The sequence below is a fragment of the Diospyros lotus genome, chromosome 6 (assembly GCF_014633365.1).
Source record: "Diospyros lotus cultivar Yz01 chromosome 6, ASM1463336v1, whole genome shotgun sequence".
Taxonomy (NCBI): Eukaryota; Viridiplantae; Streptophyta; class Magnoliopsida; order Ericales; family Ebenaceae; genus Diospyros; species Diospyros lotus.
The window spans coordinates 1,842,509-1,864,305 of record NC_068343.1 but is presented as its reverse complement, the minus strand read 5'-3'; the positions used below and the strand labels follow the sequence as shown (position 1 = coordinate 1,864,305).

At 33.5% G+C, this 21,797-nt stretch overlaps 2 protein-coding genes across 2 annotated transcripts; both read left to right on the top strand.

Moving 5' to 3' along the window:
• The first annotated feature begins 678 nt into the window (after positions 1 to 678).
• Positions 679 to 2,725, top strand: LOC127803202 (chaperone protein dnaJ C76, chloroplastic-like). The gene is made up of 6 exons (XM_052339275.1): positions 679 to 935; positions 1,029 to 1,206; positions 1,427 to 1,619; positions 1,844 to 1,950; positions 2,074 to 2,278; positions 2,419 to 2,725. Exons 1-6 carry the CDS (start codon positions 754 to 756, stop codon positions 2,544 to 2,546), a joined length of 993 nt encoding a protein of 330 aa, XP_052195235.1. The 5' UTR covers positions 679 to 753; the 3' UTR covers positions 2,547 to 2,725.
• Positions 2,726 to 4,481: 1,756 nt separating this feature from the next.
• Positions 4,482 to 16,209, top strand: LOC127804682 (glycosyltransferase BC10). Its single transcript, XM_052341609.1, has 12 exons — positions 4,482 to 5,032; positions 5,125 to 5,368; positions 7,602 to 7,718; positions 11,843 to 11,943; positions 12,365 to 12,436; positions 12,670 to 12,751; positions 12,848 to 12,928; positions 13,438 to 13,476; positions 13,697 to 13,762; positions 14,841 to 14,990; positions 15,332 to 15,460; positions 15,627 to 16,209. The coding sequence occupies exons 1-12, from the start codon at positions 4,947 to 4,949 to the stop codon at positions 15,645 to 15,647; spliced, it is 1,188 nt and encodes a 395-aa protein (XP_052197569.1). The 5' UTR covers positions 4,482 to 4,946; the 3' UTR covers positions 15,648 to 16,209.
• The last annotated feature ends 5,588 nt before the right edge of the window (positions 16,210 to 21,797 follow it).

The window sequence follows — 21,797 nt, the reverse complement described above, 5'->3', positions numbered from 1 at the left end:
ATAACATTTTCATTTGTGAAATTAGATTCATCTAAAAATAGCGTAGGGCTTTCCAGCCCGGCTTACCCTTTGCCTACGGGTAGTGCTAACTGGCCCGGTCAACCGGGCCATGTGGCTTAAATTAGTAAAAATATATGTTTTTTAAAATTTATAATCTAAATTACATAATAAATAGATACAATACAAAACAAAAATAGGATATCATATTTTTCAAAAAACTAAAAAATAAAAATGCGAAAGAAACAAGTAAATAAAAATATATAAAGGTATTTTTATAAATATAATTTTTAATATAAAAATTATAAAAAATTATTATTTAATTAAATATAAATATAAATTTCATCATCAAGTAAATATAAATATAAATTATTTTTATTTCTAACTGTCCTTTCGTTTTTGATGTGATTGTAAAACAAAAATATTTTTTTAATATTATGAAACGAGCTTTAAAATATTTTTAAAATTATAAAAATAAATTAAAATATTTTTTTGATATTTCTCAACGTTTCAAAGTTGGAAACACCAAAACAGCACCATTTCGATGTTTCCAAGGATAAAGTTTATAATTATAAGTTCTAAATCTTTCATTTATCAACATTTTAAAATAATAAAAAGATATTGGGGTATAAACGAAAATATTTGGTGGTGGGTGATCGGAAAATGGGAGATAGTAGCAAGTACTGTTGCCGTAGACGACAAAAACCCATTGGGAAATATCAAACTGAAAGATCATCACCAAAATATCAAAATTGAATGCTTCATCATCTTCCCCGAGTAAGCGTCCGATCTGAACTTCTCCTGCACCAACTTTCCGGGAAAGTATTCAGCAAAAGGAAAAGGCTTTCCGGGAAAATAAGGAGTATGCTGGGCGGCGCAGTCTCATGCCATCACCTCACTGTGCCAAACCATTTTCAGCTTCACAAGCCCGCTTCCAGGTAATCTAATTTACCCTCTCTGATACCCGATTAACTTGATTGAACCGGGAATTACTGATGCCTAATCAGGACTTACTTCCTGTTCTGAATTAGATGGCGGTGGCAGAAATCTACTGTAATCAAGTGTTGTAAGAGGGCCGAGGAGGGATTAAGAACAGAGAAGAACTATTATGAGTTGCTTGGAGTTTCAGTTGATTCAACTCCTCAGGATATCAAAGGCGCCTACAGGAAGCTGCAGAAGAAGTATCACCCAGATATTGCTGGCCAACGGGTCCTTTCTTTTCCCACGATTCTACGATAATAAGATAAATGCACTCAATACAAAACTGGGTTTTCGATCGGTGGCACATTCTCTCTCCAATTATATTAGAAGAGGGCTTATATATAGACAATTAGCCAAATGAGATTAGGCCTATATCTCTATTTAACATAGGATTACTGTGAAACTTCATCTCTACAGGAGTTCAATTTTTTTCCCACCTCTGTTTCAGGGTCATGAGTATACTTTGATGCTGAACAAGGCATACAAGGTGCTGATAAGAGAGGATCTCAGAAGAGAATACGATGCTTCTATTGGCCAACTGAGAGTGAGTTTTGGGAGAAATATTCCTGGCTTGGGTTCCAGCTCGTGGGAAGGACCCATAAGATCCCACGCTCTCTTTGTTGACGAGAATGCTTGCATAGGTCATAAACTAAGCATCAATTCAAACTTTGATCGTTAAGCCAAGAAAGAAGAAAAAAAAAAAGCAATTCAGAACTCTTAACTAATAATTAGAGGCTTTCCCAAATACTAATCTCTTGGGGTTTTTCTCAAAATCCGAATTTTCTTGGTCACTTAGCTTCAAAGAATCATGGGTGTTCTTTATTTTATTTTTTTGTTAGTATTTAGAAGTTTCAACTGGGTGTAGGGTGCAGAGAATGTATCCACCATGCCAGCAACACATTCACAATGGACGAATCTCTTGCATCAGCCAGAGTCAGAGTTCAATATGGAGACGATGACACAAAATTAGAGGTACATTACTTAATCCATCAGCAGTTTTAGGTTACCCTCTTTTCTTTTGTCAAACCCTTATATCTCATATCATATTAGATTAAATACAAAAAAAAAATTGAAGATTCCCGGCAACTGTTTCAGGTCGCCGTCGACTCGTGTCCGGTAAATTGTATCCACTGGGTGGACGGAAAAGACTTGCCGGTGCTGGAGTTTCTAATGCGGCCTCGGCCGAAGGAAGGCCACGGTGTATTTGGCCAAGGCTGGGAAAGGCCTAAAAACGTTTTCTCGGCGGCCAAGGCCTTCGCCAAGCAACTCCAACAAGAAGCTGCAAACCATCCAAGAACTGGTAATAATAAGTTAATAACCAATAACCATTACCGTATTAAACTGTAGCTTAGTGGTAGTGGTAGATGATAGTGCAGAAGAGCTCGAGATTTTGGGTTAAGAGTCTTCAGTGGAACAATCTTAATTGCGAACAAATTGCAGGACAATCAAGCGCCGCTGAACGTGAAACCCCAGCCCAAGCAGAGGCTCGAGCACGCGCAAGCATGAAGTTGAAGGAGGAAAGGTTCCCCAGAATCTGGACCTGGGTAAGGGAGATCTTAGGCAGATGATGATTGAAACAAGAAGACAAAAGCGTAAAGAAAAGAATGGATCTTTGGGTTCTTAACTACAAGAGATAATGCATTGTATGTATATTTCAACTAACTAACCACGCGTTGATGTAACTCTTCACCTTTCTTTGTTTTTTAATGATTCTCAAACTCCAAACTAAACCTAAGTATTTTGACCATTTGGGTGTGGCAAAGAGTCCAAGGAAAGAAACTATGATAGCAAAATGAGGTAGTTAGTTGTTGGATTCCTCTCACATTATTTTCAAATCTCAACCGCTTACTTTAATGATGCTTTTACTTAACACCACGCCAACAAACATGCTTAAACTACACTTCTCATTCCCATTTGTGAGGCATGCATGCCAATCGTCACTCTAAAGATCTTTTTTATTCCACAATCATGTAGACAGCCATTAATGTTTGTGACTAACCCCCGCCCCTGGTTAGATCACTTGTATCATTAGTGATCCTCAGGGACATATCTAGAAATTTTTTCTGTCTAGAACAAACTTTTATAATAAATACCTATAATAATAATAATGTAAAAGTTTGAAAGTTGAGGATAAAAAGACACAATAAGTAACCCAGGTAGTAAAAATGATAGAGAAATTAAAAGCTTTTTTTTAGAAGCTTTCTTAATGACATTTAAAATTAAGCAGAGTACTATGATTTTTTTTTTTAAAAAAAATAGTGAAAGATATGGGGGCAAATGAATGACAAATATGAAAATTCATCTAATATTAGGACTTTTTTTTATGGTCAGGGCAGTTGCCCCCACTTTGCATTAGTCCCTGGCAATTCTAAAAAATGTCAAATGTCTGGATATCTCTACCTAGCTAGATGTTAAGGTAATGTGATCTTAGTCATATAAAGTGATTAGACAAACTCAAAAAAATTGTTTTTGGGTTGATAAAGTAATAAAAGAGTGATAAGCGTAGTGACAAAATTAATTTTTTAAGTTTTTTTTTAATTTTTTAATTATTGTTGTCATTTATGATAACTTTGATTAAGAAATTATTAATGTCACTCCATTTTAGTATTTTCTAAATACTCACGCTGTTATAAAACTCCTTGGAAGCCATTGAAATTGTTCTTGACAATAATAATGTGGAAAAAAATTCATAATTTATCTAAATTTTAAGTCAAACTCAAGGGTTGAATGATTGAAGTTATTGTTTTATTTTTACCGATAAAATGTTGACGTTAACTCTTATGACATTTTGAACATGTTTCGGAGATGTTATTTTAATTTTTTTTTAAATATTTTTATTTTTGAAATGTTAAATTTTTTTTTTGAATCATTTTATAATATTAAAAAAATATTAAAAACGCTTTTCCGATTTTAGAACATATTTTCATTCCTAGAGAGGTAATGGATGAATTAATTTTTTGTCAACTTAAAATTTTTAATTTTTTTGAAATTTATTTAAAAGTATTATAAAATTTATATTTTTTTAGATTGAATAATTATTTTTTATAATAAAAATTATATTCACAAAAGTCTCTTATATATTTTTATTTACTAGTTTATTTTTTTCTTGTTTTTAAAAAAAATATTATTTTTTATTTTCATTTAGTATTGTATCTGTTTTTTTTTTTTTAATTTCCAAACAATCTCTGAGTTGATTCAAAATAATATTAATTTTGATTACCCTTTCTCTAATTTTGATTCAAAATATGGATCAAATTGTTATTATTTTCTAAAATGTTCATCTAAGTTAATTTAGAAAGAAAAGTTGAAACAAATTGAATAAAAAGAAACTTCAAGAACACATGAAAAATTTACGAGAATTACACTTGTCCCGCGCCCGCGCAAGCGCAGCAGCCCGTGCTATAAATTCGTAGTTAATGCAGAGAGGTGGGGTCACGGCCATCGCATTGAAAAGGGGCACCGATCCCCTGCAACTCACGCAACTTAAATTCCACTTGCTTGCTTTTAAAAGCAGAAGAGACGAAGCTCCTCCCCAGTAGCACCCCCATCGCCCACGCTCTTTGTTACTAGTGCACAAGCATCTCGAACAATTCTAGGCATTATCATTCACACAAAATCTCGCCATCTTCTCATTGCTCCGACGGCTTTGCGATTTGTCCTTGGCTCCGTGGAAGCTTCACGGAATCCAAGGCACGCTCTGCCTGCAAGGTTTGATTACTATGGTATGCTTCGCGCGCCGTGGATCCGGTGAGATCTTGAACTGAAAATCGATGGCAATCTGATAGTAGGCAGGAAATCTGGAAAGGGAGAGATAGAGAGAGAGAGTAAGTGAGAGGTAAAATGGAGAGGTTCTGACGATGCTTGGCTCGGTTTTACCGACTCGAAGGTGAAGTTCTGACGGTTCTTGCCTCGGCATGACTTTTTGGTTGAGGAAGTGAACGTTTTCCGATGAACTTGAGTTTTGTGTGATGTTTTCTTCTGTTTCGTGGAGGAATTTAAATTTTAGTCAGCGAAGTTTGGGGACTGGTGAAAGTTTTGGCGACACTCCGAATCGGTGAGGATACTCCGAAGTTTTAAATTGAACCCTAGGCGTGGTGCTTCTGGCTGTTTATTAGTTTGAAATGATTGACATTTGTTGACTTGAAGGTGGAATTCAATGAAGCGAAGAGTTAATCCGCAGAAATTTCAGCACAGATGGAAGAGAAAGCTTTTTCTTCTGCTTTTGATGGGCTTTTGCTGTGCTAGTTTAGTGTTACTGGAGACGGAGCACACTCGAATCAGAATGTTTGCGCTATTATCTCCTCCGTTAGTTCAAAAGCCTAAAATTGCGTTTCTATTTATAGCTCGGAATAGGCTTCCCCTAGACATGGTTTGGGATGCATTCTTTCAGGTGAATTTTCATTCTAACTCCTCCTCCTTCGACACTATCAACTACATGAGCTACTTATATGTAATTTTGGCGATTTGTATGCTTCACACAGTCACTTCTGATGAAAATTGATCGAGCAGAAGCCTATCACATTGCACTATCTCACTGCCTTATTTGAAATTTGTATGCCAAGCATGGACTGCAAGGTTGCCAAATCATATCATATATGTGTGAGAGAAGATTCATGAATTAGAGTTGAAGAGAAATTCGATAATATGTATATCCATATATGTGTATAATTCATGCTTGTAGGAAAAGAGATACATACTGATACCTTTTATATAAAATATATGTGAAGTTGAATTATTATACAAAATTCAACAAACACTGAAGAATCACAAACTCACGTGAAGAATAAGCACAAATTTGTTTCCTATAAGATCAAGGTCAAGACGCATAAAGGCTAAAGCAAAGAAGATGCCTATGGAGCTTGTTGCTACTGGGAGTGGTGAATTTCAAATTGGCATTGGCAGTCTTGATCTCTCAATAACTGACTTCGTGATAAAATCAAGTTTAGGCAGGCAGTTCAGAAAGTAAACTTGATTTTAGTGTTCTAAATGTCTCTGAGCACATCATATATGTATGGGGGATATTCATGAATTAGAATTGAAGATTGCGTGAAAGCTTTTGTATGTTCATATGTTTGTGTTGACATCTCTTATCTATCAGCAAAGGAGCTCATTTGTTTTCCAAACTGGTGTGTGGCCTTGGATGATACATTTTGAAACAGTTACCTAGACGACTGAGTATGTTTTTCTGTTACTGATTATTTAAACATCGTATTATGAGGTCAAAATATGATGGTGTGCCTAATCATACAAAATTAGGTCAATTTCAAAGGCTTCTATACACTTGAAATGTGACAAGCTTCTGTTTTTGGATTTCTTGGCTTACGTAGTTCCAATGCTGGGCCCTAAGCCTTGTTAGATGTCATCAACTGAGCTCAAACATAAGCAGTGTTTTAGAAAAGATTCAAAAGAATTTGTCATTGTAAGAGGAAGAATTAGCTTTGGCATTGTGCATCTTTTATTGATTTATATACAAATGTTCTTTCTGAAAAAGTTTTATTGAAGGTTTTAATGGGCCTCCCCACACTGCATTTGGCAGAATTATTTATTGCTTGGACAAGGGAATGAATATATGAGTCTGGTAAATCATAATCCCACAATCTTTCCTCAATGTTGGATATATAATTCACTCTGAAGCTAAGAACAACAATCATAAAACTTAATCCCACCAGGTGGAAAGAAGAAGAAAAGAAGGAAAGGAGAATATTCTAGTGCTTTGATTGAACATTTTTCTTGTATACTTTTTGTGAATAAGCCTAGCCACCAAGCAGCTTGTTCCTGCCCCTAATCCCAGACTGCTTGTGCAGGGGGTGTGATGCGGGACAGCAATGAATAATTGCAGAAAGTAGGGGGGAAAGAGAAGAGATTAAGAAGAAGAAGAAGAAGAAGAAGAAGAAGAAGAGAAGAGACAGAATAACCAAGAGAGGAAATCAATACCAATTTATTCAATAATCAAATATAACTCTATCATCTAAATAATAATGATAAATCAAATCAAGTTAAATCAATCCCTATCAGGGTGACATTGGGTGGGATTTTGATTCACTACTTTGAACTTTCTCGTATCAGCTAATAGTGATGGCAATTGGAAAAGATATGCCATCATGTGGTGGATTGTTTGATCCTATGTGGCATCAAAGTTGCTGATTGGCTACGTCCTGTCCTTGTTATTGCATTTTTAGAAAGTTTTGGTAATTGTCTCTTCATTGGGAAGCAGTTATGATTCAAAGTATCCAATGTTAGATGTATCATTCCAATACATTAACAAAGCTAGCATTGTCCTTTGTTCACTTCTTAAGCGTTTCTTGTCACTGGATTTTACCTCTTTAGACTCCCTCATTCATATCATTAAATGCAATCGTGTGCTGGTAAATGTAGATAGGGCAGCTTAGTATTTTGAATTTTAGAAAACAGAATTCTGGTTGTGTCTATTTATGAAAAGAAGTGAGAGGTCTAGATACAAAAAGGAGAAAATAAACAGAAGTGAGGGAAGATATGTTTTCCATGTATGTATGTCTACATATTGCATTCCAACATTTATAGAAGAAAATTTTCTGTTCCAGTAGCCTGAGCTACTGTAATTTCTACTGCTTATGGCTAATCATGAGCATATTGTGGTTTTGCAGGGAGATAGAGAGAATAAATTTTCAGTTTTTGTGCACTCTAGGCCTGGGTTCCTCTTGAACAAGGCAACTACAAGATCAGCCTATTTCTTAGATCGTCAAGTTAATGACAGCATCCAGGTAGTTCTAAACATGTATTCTTGAATTCTTTTTTCTTGCTTTTTTTTTTGGAGGTTTCATTAGAGCATTGTGTAACATTTGTTCTCTTGAAAGCATTCTAAACATTTTTTTTTTTTAGGTTTCATTAGAGAATGATGTGTAATGTTCCTTCTCTTAAAGATGTTACTTTTTTTTTTTTTAAAGGATTGTCATGTGAAGTTGTGAACAAAACAAAACTTGTATCTTGCCTTAACATGACCAGCAAAGGTTATCTCAACAAGTATATGTCTCAAGTGCAGTATTTGTGTAAACCCTTTCTTTATTCATTTTTGCAGTGAGTATATCTTTATTTTTGCACACTAAGATGGTAAGCATACCATCTCATGATGGGATCCTGCTGATTCCTCCCCCACTAACCTTCTGATTCATGATCCGTGCTCTTTGTGCATCCTACTTTTATAGGGAAAAATCTTATTTTATTCGTTGTACAACCAAAACAACAATACACAATGCAACCATAACTTCCGAGGTCCATAGTTTAATTTCATTCCAGCCCATAGTTTTAACTTCATCCCTTTGCCAGTTTGGAATGGATGATGCACTTTGACATACTACCTCAGGATTTGTTAATTTAGACAGAGGTAAGTATTATTTGGTTCTATGGTGTTTAAAGGCTATGCACAATGAATGGAAAAGGGAAAAGGAAAAAAGGGTTGTACACAATAAATATGTAAGTTACCATGTACTTGAAACCTTACCTGATTCCAATTGATGATTGCATCTAGAAGATATTGGTGAATTAGCATTTTTTGCCCCACCACTTAATTCATCTGTTTAGCTTGCAGTGATTGGCTTAACTTCATGCGAATTCCCTTTGAATGTAACTAATCTGAGAGTAGCTTATCTCATGTGGTTTTTCTCTTCCTTTTCGCAAATTGTACTTGTCTTTGCTACTTTGGATGAGCATGGAACTTGATTATGCAATTCATGTTTCCATGTTGATATAATTTGTTCGTGATAATTTAGATCTACTTTTATTTGTTTTTGTTGTCTTAGTTGTCTGATAATTGAGCTTCTTTTTTGTTTACTTGTTTGTTATTTTATTTATTTTTTGAATAATTATTGTTGTTATTCAACAATAATTATTCAAAAAACACCCCTAATCACAGCAGATGATTAGGGGCGCCAATACATAAATGAAAGAAGCAATCTTTTTGGAAATATTTTTTTTTTCTGCTAAGAATTATTATAGGTCCCAATTGATTCAACAATTGGATCATTGGAGTTATTGTGTTATTAGTATAGGGTTTATCTTTTTAACCATAGGTATCCTTTCGGGGGTAGTATGGGCTAATGAAGCATGGGAATCATATTGGAATTGGGACCCAAAGGAAATTTGGGCATTTATTACTTGGACCGTATTTGCGATTTATTTACATACTTGAACAAATAGAAAATTGACTCCTGCAAATTCTGCAATTGTGGCTTCTATAGGCTTTCTTACAATTTGGATATGCTACTTTGGGGTCAATCTTTTAGGAATAGGACTACATAGTTATGGTTTCTTTACATTAATGTCTAATTAAATTCAAGAAAGTCTCTGACGAATATAAACAAAATAGAGTGTATATAAAAAACTTCGTGTAAGCCGACAATCTCACAAAAACCAAACATATATAGTTAAAATTGAAATTTTTTTACCTTTAACTTAAGAAAAGAAAAAAATACTTCTTTTTTTTTTTTTCATTTTACAACGAACTATTTTAGAAATCATAGGGTTCTTTTTTTTTATTCATGATCTATAAAAAAAATTAGATAAAATAACTTTGACCTTATCAACTGATAATGAAAGAACAAAATCAGGGTAAATACCAATACCTATTATGGGTAAAAAAATAGAGATCAAAACAAACAAATCTCGTGGTCCAGAATCAAAAAAATAAGAGTTTGGAGCGTTAAATAACTTGTATCCATAGAACATTTGGCATGACATAGATAATAAATAAATAGGAGTTAATATCATTCCAATTGCCATTACAAAAGTAATTAGTATTTTTGGCATTAAAAGATATTTTTGGCCGGTAATTATTCCAAAAAATACTATCAATTCTGCAACAAAACCACTCATACCCGATAAGGCAAGAGAACCCATTGAAAAGCTATTGAACATCGTGAATATTTTTGGCATTGGGATAGCTATTTCGCCCATTTCATTGAGATAAGCAAGACGTATTCTATCATAACTCGTTCCTACCAAGAAAAAAAGTGCAGCACCAATAAATCCATGAGAGATTATTTGTAAAATAGCTCCATTGAGTCTCATATCGGTTATTGAACCAATTCCTATCATTATTAAACCCATATGAGATACAGAGGAATATGCTATTCTTTTTTTTAAAATTACGTTGACCAGGAGATGTTGAAGTTGCATAGATTATTTGCATTGTGTCTACTATTATTAACCAAGGAAAAAATATAGAATGAGCGTGAGGTAATAATTCCATATTAATCCGAACCAAGCCATATGCCCCCATTTTTAATAAGATTCCAGCTAGGAGCATACAAGTATTGTAATGCGCTTCTCCATGGGTATCTGGTAACCATGTGTGTAGGGGTATAATCGGCAATTTGACAACAAAAGCAATAAAAAATCCAATATAGAGTATTATTTCTAATGCCACAAGATATGATTGATTAGCTAGCATTTCAAAATTTAATATTGGTTCATTAGAACTATATAAGCCGACACCTAGAACTCCCATTAAGAGAAAAACAAAACCTCCTATAGTGTACAAAATGAATTTTGTAGTCAAGTACAGACGTTTCTTTCCTCCCCACATGGATAGAAGTAAATAAACAGGAATTAATTCGAACTCCCACATGATGAAAAACAGTAAAAAGTCTTGAGAAGAAAATAACCCTATTTGACCGTTGTACATTGCTAACATCGAGAAATGGAATAACCGAGAATCTCAATTAACGGGCCAAGCCGCTAAAGTAGTGATGAATCTCGTCAATAAAATGGGTCCTATAGAAAGTCCATCTATTCCTAATCTCCAGTGGAAATAAAAAAAAATGATCCATTTATAATTTGATAATTATTGTTCATGATAATTTAGGTTCAGTCAGTTTTCGCAGTTTGCCGGTTTTTTTGAACACCCCTAATCACAACAAATGATATTGTTGGAGATTTCATAGTCGACAAAGGAGTTGGTGCTAATTTTGGTAAGAGGGAAATGAAGGCGGTACTTCAAACGAGTTTGAAAAAACTATTGAACAATAGGATGTTGTTTCCTTTCTCATTCATCAGATAAACCCAAGAAGGAGGAAGGAAAAGAGGCTGAGGCAAGTAAGAGAAAAGAACAAGAAAAGGTGAAGAAGAATTCAGATTGTGAAGGCTGGAATCGGATAAAGAACTAGGTCCGCAACTATCAATTCTTGGGGGCAAGAATTGTTTGAAGGGGTATGGATTGTCATGACCCTAGGGGTAAATCCGTAAATGGCCAATAGTAGTTGTTAGTTGGTTAGCTGACTGCCCATTCCTTACTGTTACATTAGTTAGGATGTTAGCTAGGAGGTTGTTATACTGATATAGGTTCTATATAAAGAGACCTGCTAGTGTGAGAATGTATCATGGAAGAATAATAAGCTCTTTCCTTTCTCTCATTGCTATCTCTCTCTCCCTCTCGTTCTCTATTTCTCCCTCTTTCTCATTCTATTTGTTCTTTCTCCCTTCCTCATTCTATCTGTTCTTCCTACATTCATTTATTCTTCTCAGAATTTTTCTTGAATTCCTTCAATTGTCCAGCCCACAACTCGAGGGCTTGATTCCTTTTCGCAAATTTTACTTGTCTTTGCTACTTTGGATGAGCGTGGAACTTGATTATGCAATTCATGTTTCCATGTTGATATAATTTGTTCATGATAATTTAGGATCAACTTTTATTTGTTTTGTTGTTTTTGTTGTCTTAGTTGTCTGATAATTGAACTTCTTTTTTGTTTACTTGTTTGTTATTTTATTTATTTTTTGAATAATTATTGTTGAAATATTTTCTCCCAGAATCAATAGGAACCTTCTATTAACTTTTATGTGTATTGCTTTGCACAATACATACCCTACTGACATCAATTATGTTCCTTTCCAGGTAGATTGGGGAGGGGCAACCATGATTCTGGCAGAACGTATTTTGCTGAAGCATGCACTCTTGGATCCTTTCAATGAAAGATTTGTTTTTCTTTCAGATAGGTGACCTTTAATCTCTGTGATTTACTTGCTCTTTTTTATTTTTTGTTTTTATTTTTTAAAGATTTTATGGAAGCATATGGGGGGAGGGGGGATATAAAGGGTGTCCCTAGTGCACCAAACTTGCTGCTTTGCGAGGGTATCAGAAGGTTGTCTTTGTATGTAGCCTTACCCTTAGCGTGCAAAGAGGTGTTTTTCAAGGCTTGAATCCATAGTCTTCTAATTGCAAAAGAGCAACCTTACCGTTGCCATGAAGACTCTCTCTAGGGAGCAGAATATAAACTAAAATTAATTGATCAAGCTATGCTTAATTGTTTGTAACAAAAATAGCATCAAGAATTTTGTTGGTTAATACATTGTTCAGTTCAAGTTATTTTATTGGTCATAACATCTATTCTTATTTGAGCTACTTATCTTGTTACAGCTGCATGCCCTTGTATAACTTCAGCTATACATATGACTATATAACGTCAACATCAACTAGTTTTGTTGATAGGTGAGTGCCCTCATCCATTTGTTATCTCCCAGTAAAATAATATTTTGAAGCCTGAAGTAAAAAAGAAAAAAACAATATATTTATGTCAAACTGCTTAAAAAAATGGAATTTTATTTTTCTAATTATGAAATTTATAATTGCTTCATGTGTTTATGCTTAATACACCAATTCTATTATTGCAATATGGATTCAAGGAAATTCTTGTAATTTTTTTTCTGAACTTAATGGCACAGTTTTGCTGATACAAAAGAGGGTCGCTATAATCCAAAAATGCATCCAGTGATTCCTGTCCAGAACTGGAGGAAAGGATCCCAGGTAGTTTCCAAAACGTTGATTTCATTGTTTCACGGATCTAGTTTTATGGCAGTATCTAGTTGACTTACTCTTGTCTAATACATTGATTTCTTGCAGTGGGCTGTTCTCACCAGAAAACATGCAGAGATTGTAATAAAAGATGAGACTGTCTTTCCAATGTTTCAATTGCATTGCAAGGCAAGCCGAATGTACGCTTACTAGGAGATTACTGTTCTCTTCTTGGCAGTGTATTTATGTGGTAATACGGGAAGTGTGAAGGTTCTGTCTGATTGAATAACTTAAGAATTTTATCTGTAAATTATACATGAGCCTCTTACGGCTTTCCCAACCACATGAGACTAGCCAATAGGATTCAGTTTGACATTTGCTATCAAATCCCATATTTTATCTCAACATACAGCTCATCTAAATTCTTTCTACCTTGTATCCCAAGCTGGCTAGTGCTACTCTGAAATGTGTGAAAAAACAGACACTTCCCTTATCACATTGAACTAGCATTGTGAAAGTGTGCAGTTTCCTTAATCCTGGGGCCCTGATCCATCTATTGCATGCTTTCTTTAGTTCTTATGATATACAACATAGATAATAATCGTTTCTAACTTTTGTGCACGGATTTGCACTTTGTTGCTATGTGATGAGGTCTTGCCATTTTGTCAACATACCTTACCATTTTCATAATTATGCAGAGGAAGTCATTACCAGAGTTTTGGCGGCATCATCCCCTTGTGAGTTCTTTTTAGCTTTCTTTTCTTATTTCATTTTTGTCAAAAATGTCATTTTCTAGAAAATCTTATTCATGCATAAAACTTGTCTAGTTAGTGATTGATTTTTGTGTAGCATCTTGTGTTGAAGTAATAGGTGACATCGAACAGACAGTTAATTGAAAAGTTTATTAGGAGATGGAGTTTTACATTCTTGATCTTAGAAGGTTCTTGTCTTATGCAGCCTGCTGATCCATCAAAGGAGCATAACTGTATTCCAGATGAACATTATGTTCAGACATTACTAGCTGTAAGTTGATTGTTGATTCAATGATGCTGAGCCACATTTTCTAATTAGAGTAATTAAACTCCTATTGCCTCCAAGACTGCTGAACCAATTAAATGTATTGTATATTGGACTCTAAAGCATCATTATGATCCTAAATATTATTTGTTTGTTCTTGTGTTTCAGATCCCAGAACTTCTATGATGTGGAACACAATTTTCTACTGACCTTTGTGGAATTTATTTCTCTGCCTGATGTTTTTTTTCAGTTAATGGTCCAAACTACAAATAGATAGATTCCTCAATTGGACATCTGTTTGTATGCAATGCTAATAGTATTCTGTCAAGTGTGATGTGTGCTACCCTCCAGTGCCATGGGGATAGCTTAATATTCTGGTTGGTTCTTACGGCATATAGTTTTGCTAATTGTACTATCTATGTTACTTTGGGAACTTGGTTTTGATGTCTTCCTATTTCCCAAGGTTCTGGTCCCTGTGGATTAATGGTAAGTTTAAATCAGTTCTTGGGTTGAAAGAGGTAAAACTGGGAAACTTCATGCTTTTAAGCGGAAGATGAGTCAGAAGTACTGTTTAGCCAAACTACCATCTCTTTGGTTAGATTTTCTGACCAGAGATGGAGAGAGTGATTTTTGCACCTAGTTTAGACATAAGAGAGGAGCCCAGAGATCAACTTTAGTTTCATTAAGGCTCAGTTCTCTTTACCTCTTGAAGAATGGTTTAATATGTCAGCATACGTGTATGACATATGTATGTGGTTTCCAAATGAAGTAGAATTTACGGCATGCCTTGATGAAATTGATTATATGCCTTAGGTTTCCAAAGTCTTTTCTGCTTGCTTCTCTATGTTTCGCTTTTATTATCTTTTTTTTTTTTTCTGTGCTTAGTTATTTTATCTTATCCTTGACTGTACGAAGGAGAGGGGAAAAGAAGTTCAATCAAAATCATCTGAAAAAAGTGATCAGTAATACTGTGGAGTAAAAAATCTTTGGCATGTGTATTTGATGTATTCATAATATAGATCTGGCTGTTTTCTGAACGATTGCTAATATTTCTCTCTCTCTCTCTCTCTCTCTCTAAATTTAGCAAGAAGGACTTGAAGGGGAGATCACACGAAGAACGCTGACCCATACATCATGGGATCTTTCATCATCCAAACGCCGTGAGCGGCAGGGATGGCATCCTGTAACATATAAATTAGCAGATGCTACTCCCAGTCTGGTTCAATCCATTAAGGTGTGGATCTGCTCCCATCTGATACGTTTCAAGAACTGTGCCTTTATTATTCTTTACCATTCATGCTCTCCTTTCAAGGCTATATGCTGATTGTTGATATCACCATTGCTAAGCAGCGCAATCTTGCAAGGAGATCACTCTATTAAAAAATCGGACTTATTCATAATGATCACTTCTTCTAACCAATGTAAAAAGTTCGTACCATACAACTCATCCATAATCAACAGTCTAACCAGCACTTGGGAATCGTTGCTGAAGTTGACAACCGTAACTTAATTATTTTGATTGAATCCATTAAAGGTGTAATGGCACCTTTTAACAAATGCCTGATGACTTTCCAGGACATAGATAATATCTATTATGAGACTGAATACCGAAGAGAATGGTGCACCAACAAGGGAGAACCTTCTTCGTGCTTCCTTTTTGCCAGAAAATTTACTAGGCCTGCTGCTCTACGGCTTCTTAATTTGGTAAGTCTATTTTTTTGTTTTTCTATTTTGGATGCCTTTCTTGTTTAAAAAGGTTGAACTTAACCCTATATATTTTTTCATTTGAGTTATTCTGTTGCTTTTATTTTCTTGACGTGCCGATCAAATTGTAATTATTTGATTGTCTGCTTGTATATTTCCTGCCCAGTCTGCATTAGGAGCTCTGTGATGAAGCACAACTAAATACTCCACAACCAATTATCTATCTGTCAGTGAAATTTATTTCAGCTCGAAGGATTAGCGTTATCACACATGGAAAGTCTGCGCGGTTTGTTATCAAAAATATTGGAACTGTTCCATAAGATTTAGCAACAATCGAGCTCCTGCTCTGCACTCTGCAGCCGACTATCTGGATCTACTCTTGGAAGTGGCTGATCTGATGATGAGTCAACGCAGAGTTTCTGTAGACCTTCAACTAGGCTTGCAATTTCCCACCATTTGATATGTTCATTTATATCTATAATAATTTGAATAAGGTGTCATTATATTACACTCCATTCCCCAATCCATACTAGTAACTGAAATGGGGGCGGGGTGATGCTGCATACCTCTTGCGCACCAAACCAACATATTAGTTTCAACTTATAAAGAAAAAAGTGGCACAGTTGTAATTGTTAGAAACCCTTGGCAGATTTTGGTCTTGCGGGAAGATTATGGTGTAATTATTCGATTCATCAAAACCTAAGCTGCACTCGATCGGTTGACATGCTAATAAGAGGTTATATTGACTCGTTGTCTTTTTAAGTTTAAATTGCACAGATCCCCAAGTGAATTATTATGTCTATTTAAGTTATTCAATATTTTAGATATATCATATATGTGATTCGTAAATTATTATACTATATTTACTTAATTTATTCAGTACCCACTTTAAAAAAAAAAAAAAAAATCTTTGGCTGCAAGACTTTATAGTTATTTGACAATTGACATACTAAATTATATATTTATTTGACATATCAAATATGTGGGTTTTAAATTATTTTGGTTCCCTGTGAAGGGAAGGGGAGACATACATATAAATAATTAGTGGTTGACCAACCTCTTTAGACGGGTAGTTGGCAGGAGCTTGTTCTTGCATCGACGAACTTGTAACAGAGCGTCGTAGAGTGGGTGAATATAGAATGCACATTCAATAAATAAAAACAAATTAAATAATTATCAAATATTATTCAATAATTTTTTTTTATTTTTATAAGACGGTGCATAGTTGTCGTGTCGTTTCCGTTACGCCAACCGTTCAAAATAAAAAGAAATTCTGTTTCAGCGACTGATTTTCTTTTCTATCCTGTTGCCTTTTTCTTGCCCGATGAATCCGGAAGCCAAACACGGCACTCCGGCAGTCCCAAAAGTAAAGGGAAAAAAAGTTATTGCAGGCAGCAAGAATATTTTATCCCCCGGCTGAGCTTCTCTCTTTCAGAATATAACTAGTGTTAAAACCGTGCGATGCACGAAAAGTATAACTAAAATAAATTTAAAAATTTAAAATTAAATTCATTATTTTAAATAATTACAGAATCAATAATTATAATTTTATTTAATACTCAATCTTTTATCAAAATTTAAGTTTAATTAATTAACCATTATTCAATATATTAATAGAGAATACCCTTAATTCAATGTAGTATTATTTAATGTGCTAAATAATAATTAGAATATCAAGTAAGTTATCAGATTTTCTCACTTATTCTTCCACAAGATTCTTGGCACTTAGCATTGTCCTTATCACTTAGCATTGTCTTTGCCAATGACCTCACTAATTATATCTTTAATAAAATTAAAAAAAATATCAATTATAAAGGCAAAAATAATTACATAATCAACTTTATACTTACCATACAATTTTTATTCGTCAAGTTCAATTATACTCAAAATATTAGCAAATGACCTAAAGATAAAATTTTGTATTAGAAAAGCTTCATGCATAGCATCTACAACAGTAATCTTTGACATTAAATTTAGCTTGTACTTATGACTTGTAGTATTATACTATTGTATTTCATATTGTTATATATAAGTATAAAATTAGGCATAAAATATAATTGTCCTTCACAAATCAATATTTTGAAAGATGAACCAACTAATGTTTGATTATTACATGAATCGTTCCACCCTATAAATTTGATGACAAAATCTATATAAATAATTAACATTAAATTTACAAGAGAAAAAAAAGCACGTTCATTCGTGAAAATCATCTCAATAGCAATGCTATAAGTTTCTGACTTATCTTCAAAGTATGGAATCTCCCAAAGTCTTATAACTCAAATATTTAACGTCCATATTTTGAAAAGTTACTTTAAAATTTTTTTATTAAATTGCACAACGTTATATAAAATAAAAGATCTTGACATGAACTTTCTATTTATACATTATTAAAAACTATTACATTGGAACAATAAATCATTAAATATTTACATTAAATTAAATGTAGTGATTAATTAATTATTAAAATAAAATTATTTATTATATTATATATTTATCTATAAATTATAAATATAAATTAAAACTCTTAAACGTAAGAAATATGAATTTTTCAATGATAATTAAAAATATCATGCAAATTTAATATAAATTTTAGAGGTAATTTTTTGACAAAAAATTATGTGTAGAAACTCCGCTACTTTAATATATATTAAGATTTTCATAAATTGATAATTTTGAAAATTTTCAACTTATTTTATTTTATTCCTATTGCCTTTTTGAATTAAAATACTTTGGAGATAATCTTTTTTAATCTTCTACACTAAAACTAGACTTATTCTTTTTTATTATTATTTTTCTCATTTATTTAAGTCTCCGGGAAAGCCAACGTGAAGCATCGTCCCAGCGGACCAAAAGGGCAATCCACAACTGAACTGGCGCCCTTCTTTGCGTATTTTTGTTTGCTTCTTCACCCACAGCTTATCCACGTGGGCCATGCCTAATATTGTACTTTCAATCTTTTCCTCCTTTTTTTTTTTCTTTCTCTTTTCTTTTTTTTTTTTCTCCCTTTATTGGGCATTTCGCAGAAGTGCACGTCGCAAGAGTCGGTGAGCCGCCGCCCCAATTCATTAAATGAAAGCCCCAACCACCCACAAACCCACCCCGCTTCCCCAATTTCCTAAAAGGCCCATAAACTTCTATCGTCCTTTTACCATTTGGGCCTCTTTGGTTTCCGACCGACACGGGGTGACAGACAGCCGACCATCCCTGTTGTTTTAACCGTTACTAAAGATAAAACGGTCACTTCCACGCGCTTTTGACCTCTTGCTGAGCGTCAGATTTTTTTAAATTTATCGTTGGTTTTATTTGATTTTTACTTTAATATTATAATTACTTAAATATAATAATAAATTTATAACCACAAATAACGATCAATTGTAAGTTTGACTTTTCCAAAAATCTATAAAAGAGGAACCGATTAGAGACACGAAATATCTCTCACACAAATCTTATCTTCTAATATTTAAGTAATTAAGCTAGTCTTTATTTGAGAATGTAATAATAATTAGTATATAGTTTAATGAGATTTTGTCTTGAATTTGATAAGTAGAGAAATACTTATGTCTCTTAAAATTAATATTTTTAAATTTTTAAAAGATCACATCAAAAATAAATTTAACTAATTCTTTATAATCTCGTGACATAAATGATTAATATTTTTCATCGTTGTTCAGTAATAATGTGGCAATACATGTGAAGTGTTTGACAGATGAAATAACGGGCCAAAATTGATCATTTTTATAACATTACTTTATATTTACTCACTTCAACCACTAATAACAATAATTAATTAATTTTACCAAGATAAAAGATAAATACCATCCGATTCAACCAACAGAATAATTAAATCATAAATGGCGTGGTAAGTATATCGATTTCAAGCCACGTACGTGGAATCCGGCATTGGCAAGTGTGGCCGGTCGGTGCAACTGCAACTGCACCGATGAGGTAGTTGGAGCCAACGGTTACGGTTTGCTAGCCGTTGAGAAATGAGCGAACCGGTCGTTATACCGTGCACCGGGACGCAGTCCACGTGCCTCCGCTCTCGTTTCTTTAATTAATTACCGTAGAGGTGGTCGGTGCTGTGGGCCAGGGAGCCCACACGTGGCATCGGCCTATGGGCCACCGCCTCCGAATTCGTGGCCGAAGAAGCGGTAATCTAAAGACCAACAGCCCACGAAAGGCCCACCAGGGGCCCACACGCTAAATACAATATTATTTCTTCTTCTTTTTTTTTCCTCAATTAGCTTTGACCGGTTAAGGACACGTGTCACGTGGTGCGCAATTTCTGTTAAACCGCATGGATAAGAGTCGCAATTTTTTAATATGGTAAGTTTGAAGTGAAATATTAAAATTTAATCTTCCACGGTGGCTCCTCATTGGATAGCACAGCAGAGGGCTTCGGATAAGTTGCCTTTCGGTGACGGCACATATATATAGATGGCTCAACTTGCTTAACGTTGCAGATAGGGTTGGGTTGGGTTGGGAGGACTAAACCAAACACGGTGCTGATTGATAACGATGAAGCAAAACACGGTCCTGATAAGGATTCAGAAGTCGTACCTTCGTAATATACGTGTAATTATGGTATTTTTATTTTCTGTATCTATAAGCAAATTATTATTTTTTTTTTAAAAACTAACTGAAAAATCCAAAAATTGAAAAAAACTAAAAAAATAAATAAAAAATTTCAATCAATTTGAATATTTTAATTTGATATTATAAAAATTGGTTGATAATACCTTTTATCTACCATTTAATAAAATTTAAATTATTTTTTTGTCCGCAAGAGTAATATAAGCCATCCCTCCTTATAGTCGATAATTAAGTTAATGAAGTCGTCATAATATTTTTCAAAAGATCAAAATATTATTTGAAATACTAAAACATGGTAAACTTATTTTCTGAATTTAGCACAAAAAGTCCATTGCATGCGTTCAGTAGTTTGGGATACCACAAGATTATAGGTTCAATTTTGTCTCCATACGAAATTACACAATCAATTGTATCCATTCAAAAGGCTAGGTTATTGGATTTTGTCTCGCAACAAACTTATTCATTCTCTTAGGGAACGTGGAGTAGGTGAACTATGGATTTTAGAAAAAATAAGATAGGTTTGGCCTAAAGATTGATTTTAATTAAGGGATCTCTTGAATTTCTCACATTAAAAAATATATATATTTTTAAGAAATCATATAACAAAAAAAGTCTAAAAACACAATAGAATGGAAACTAAACATAGAATTTGAATAATTATAGTTAATCTAAAATTCTAAACAAAAATGTTGGGTCAAAACTATTAAAATAAACACGATACCCTTAAAGGTTAAAGAATTGAGACACAATAATCAAAGGTGAGCATGTAACTGAATCAACTAAATTGCTTAAATCGAATTGATTGAATTGGTGTAAAAATTGAAATAAATCGACTGAATAGATGGTTAAATTGAAAAATAAAAATATCAAATCAATCGTAAAAACTCAAAAAATAAAAAATAACAAAGTGCAAAAATGACATTATTTTTGATATTTCAGTTATTTTGAATTTTTCAATGAAATTACTAAACTTAAAAATTAAACCAAATCAACTTACAATTTAAATAAAAAAAAAACAGATCGAATCAAACTGATAATTTTAATCTATTTAATTTAATTATTTTAGTTAAATTGAAACTTTACTCATAATAACGAATCTTCCTATAATTTTTACAAAAAATCATGATAAATTCCTTTGCGAAAAGATTGGAAAGAGGATCCATGGAAACGTGAGGAATAAGAAAAATAGACTGTTTTCCATTCCCCAAAAGAAAAGGAACTTCAGTACCAAATGGGGACCAAAAGAATACATCATACATGTTGAGCTAGCTAACGAACAGCCTTAAAAAAAAATATATATATATATATATTATTTATACATTGTAAGTTAGCCTATGTTTATAAAAAACAATGAAAAGAAAACACATTATTTATATATATATATAAATTTTACTCTTTATTTATACACTCGACTTTACTGTATTGTATAATATTCTAAATTGTGACAAATACTATTAGGGTTTTGAATTAATAAATGTATAATACATTAAAATTAAATATATAATAAAGTTGGGAGTTATATGCTGCAACTGGAACTGGATCGATTCCAAGCATCCAATGGGCTTCGTGATGCGATGAGCGAATATCCTCACGGGCCCCTTGGACTGAAATTCTATAAATTTTGAAATTTCTCAGAAATTATTTATTGAATTAAATAGATTATTATATTATTATATAAAATATAATCTAATTGATCAAATCCTGCCCAAATTGTGTGCGTGACAGATGTCAGCTTGACAAC